General features: G+C 33.5%; 1 protein-coding gene across 1 annotated transcript in view; it reads right to left on the bottom strand.

Moving 5' to 3' along the window:
- Nucleotides 1–228: 228 nt before the first annotated feature.
- Nucleotides 229–3,674, bottom strand: part of CAMKMT (calmodulin-lysine N-methyltransferase) — a 214,504-nt gene continuing 211,058 nt past the window's right edge. The window contains exon 11 of the mRNA XM_015621361.3: nt 229–2,235. Coding sequence (XP_015476847.1) covers nt 2,158–2,235 — 78 coding nt within the window. The 3' untranslated portion in view covers nt 229–2,157. The remainder of the gene's footprint in view (nt 2,236–3,674) is intronic.

Genomic DNA, 3,674 nt, shown 5'->3' with positions numbered 1-3,674 from the left:
AGTAACTTTACTGCCTGTGGAGCACCAAGATGAGTTTGCAGGATGAAGCCTAAATGCATCTTTGGTAAACAAGCCATCAATTACACACTTTAGGGTTGGCAGCACCTGTGCAAAGCCTTCAGCTCAAACGACAGACACTAAAGAAATAAAAAGCAATTATCAGCTACTAATTTGAGTAAAACTGTTTTCTTCTTAGAGCTAAAACCACAATTTTTCAAATGACATTGCTTCTATTTTTGGCAACTAACAATCTTTATTAGATTATTGTACAGCAGACATTCAGGTTCTCTCAAAAATAAAAGGTTCACAAATTTTAATATTGTGCTATTTTCCACACTGCTTTGTTGATGATGAAGATCTCCTCATACATGCTTTTAGAGAAACAAAGGCACTGCTGTGTGGGACAAACAAAACAAAGCAAAACTAATTACACTAAAGCCATCTTCACAGCAATTTCAAATTACTCCTAAATGCTTTTGGTTTCTTACTACACAAGTACTTTCCAACAGGAGTTTGAATATGAAACTCATACCAGCTATACTACTCAGTTCTAGGATAAATGGTTGGTTTGCATTGCCCCTGGTCTTTATCTAACACCAAGAATAGGCTGCTTTTTATCAAAAGAGGAATAAATTGCTGTTATTGTGATGTTAGCCCATCACTTGGCATTGCAATTCAAGTTTTTGTGCAAAAGAAATGTATGATCTAACTGCGACTTGACCTATGCCTTCTGAGATCCATCTAGGTGCTCTAATGGAGCATAAAAAGTACTGAATACAAGGACGTGCAAACTGGTAGTGAAGAAATTTATTTGGGAAGAATCAGGAAGAGCAAGGGACTTTCAGGAGCTTGTAGTTTACATCCTGGCCAATTTGTTGAATATGGAAGTATGATTATTGTCAAATTGCATTTTTTTAATTAATGTATTTCAGAAGGATTCTCTACATTTGCTTACAGCTAGTACCTTCATCTCTCAGTCATGGTATCGGCCTCTCTTTTTTCAACATTTAAAAAGTGTTGTGGTTTAAAGACTGCTACTGAGAAGTCATTAAAACAGTCTGTTAAACCATAAAGAAATCAGATACTGCTCCTGTTTCTTTGTAGGATTTTTGTATTTTCCAGTACAAGAAAAATCACATTAAGTGTATATCAAATATATGGGCCACAATATAAACTAATTCAAGTGAGACAGTTTGATTACATTATAAAATCTTTTAGGTCTTACAGTGTTTCTTGGAATTTATCAAAAAAAGCATGTGGTTTTTTTGAAAGCAATTTCTAGGATAGTAGCATTTAGATTTTAGTCCTGATAAAGGCTCACTTTCCATTCATAGTCAGAACCTAAATGTGCTCTTCTTGTACCTAAACAGATAATAAGCACTCAGCACACTCCCCCTTCTTGACACAACACACTGAGACTAATCACACATAATTGGAGAGGAGGAGCAGAGGGGCTGGGCAGGCTATTGTGTCCAAAGGACAAATGGTCAGTTTATGAGGCTTTTGTCTGATGCATAATTTCTTATAAATCTACAGGAGGAAAAGCCATGCTGGAAAAAAAACATACATACACACATATAGAAAAGAAGCCTTCAATACTAAAGCAAATGAGGATATTTCAATCATGGATAGAAAAATCAACAATGAATTTTTTAAAAAAAAAGGCAGAAAAATACAAGCATTGGATAGGTGCACTTTTAGAAGATCTTCAGACAACTATTTCCTTACTAATTAAGTGTTAATGCATTCACTTCTTTATAACAAATGATCTAAGCCCACAAAGTATATTATCCATATATTTTCAAACACACCTCAAAAATAGCATTTAAAGAGATCAACAAAGTACATGCAAGTTTAAAGGCACAAAAGAGAAGGAAGCCAGCTTTACACCTTTGTTAATGCATACATGTGAAGTCCGTTTAAGGCTCGAATATAACTGGAAAAATAACTTCTAAAATGATACAGAAAAAGACAGCTCAATGTTTATACTCTGCAAAACAAGCCATGATACCTTCTTCAGCATTTAGATTAGAAGTATTTCTCCAGTGATGATTCAGGGACATAAATGGGGGAAAATGAACATTCCACACTCTCTGACCATCCACACACACAGATTAATTTTTGGGAGTCCATCTTAAAAAAAAAAGGTGTAATCTTCTATCTCTGTTTGGTTAAAATGAGAAGAAAAGGGTAATGGAGGTTTTCCTCATATGTATCTTTTTCTTCATTTTTCAACTGCAAATAAAAAATAGATAAAGTGAGCAAACTGTATGAAAGCATTTTTAAATTACTGACACTACTAGTTTAAGTAAATTTCCTGGTATAAATAATACTTCTAAAGATTAAACATTTAATAACTACAAAAATATCTTAAGGTCAAATACTACCACAGGTATAGAACTGTAGGTCAGGTATTATCAGGAGTTGGTCAGAGTTTGTAGACAAACTAATTTATGCATAAATACTTGAACACTGTTTATAAAAAATGTGAGGCCCCATATTGCTGTACTAAATAAATTATATTCAAGTAAGATTTAAGGCCTGAATTAAATCCACTCTGCAAGGAACTTCAGAACAAAGGCTAAAAGTTTATCCCTAAGCAGCCTAACTATTGTTCTATATTTGGTATTTAAGATCAACAACTGTTTCAGACATCTGAAATCAAAATCTTACCTGAAGGTTTACATAAGTGCAAGGCTGTAATGCAGTTCTTGATGGGCTTATATATTAATTCTGTTTAATTTTAAAAATTCTTTTTGTAAGAGGGAATTATAACATGATAATTAGAGTGGTATGATTCCAACTGCTAGGGACAACATTATGTGTGCTCTTCTGATTTACACGAAAGTATTACATATTTCTAAAAAATAATTAATTTTATTTTCTTAGGTATTCTGATTAAATGGATTTTAAAATTCATATAAATATTTAACTAAAGTATGTGGAAATTACTCATACATATTATGTTTGTCAATCACTTCACATAAAAATACTTATGTACATTTAATACAAGCCTAAGGAAGAAATGTAAATACAAAAAAATGCCTTTAGCTGTGCCTGACACAGATGGCACCCCAAAATACTACATTTAAATTCAGAACTCTATTTATATCATATTGTTTTGCCTCTATTTTCCTTGCCATGCATTAAGGATTTTAGTTGGTCCATGTCACAACACTGCCTGTGTTATTTAAACAAAGGTCTTTTCCATATCATATTCTTCAGCTGTGAAGTGCTTCTGTGTAAGCTACTGTCTATGAGCAATTAAGACACTTTTCCTTTTTCATAGTGGAACATAAAGCTGATCTATTCTTTAAATTCTAATCCACTTTACTAAGAAGTGTTTGTGTATAATTACTAAAGTAACAACAATCTGCTTCCCAAGATCTCTAACTTTACCACAGGTGGTTCAATTTGTTTGCACTGGATTACCAACCAGTTTCATTCTATGCTGGCAGTTTCTGCTTTGAGAAAGACTACATTTTACTTGCACATTAGAGTTCTATCAACTTTCCATTTTCAAGGAGCCACGTATCTATCCAAATGAAAGTCGGGAAAAGTAGGATGCCCAATTTTATTTTCCTCCACTTATCTATTTGTTTGACTCCACTTGTTGGGGCAGAAAAACAGAGCCCAATTATGAACTCTGAATGCAAAGAGGCAGCCCAGCTGAA

Source organism: Parus major, chromosome 3 (genome assembly GCF_001522545.3).
Source record: "Parus major isolate Abel chromosome 3, Parus_major1.1, whole genome shotgun sequence".
NCBI lineage: Eukaryota > Metazoa > Chordata > Aves > Passeriformes > Paridae > Parus > Parus major.
Note: the sequence above shows the minus strand (reverse complement) of the source record. Positions and strands in the feature narration are given on the sequence as shown.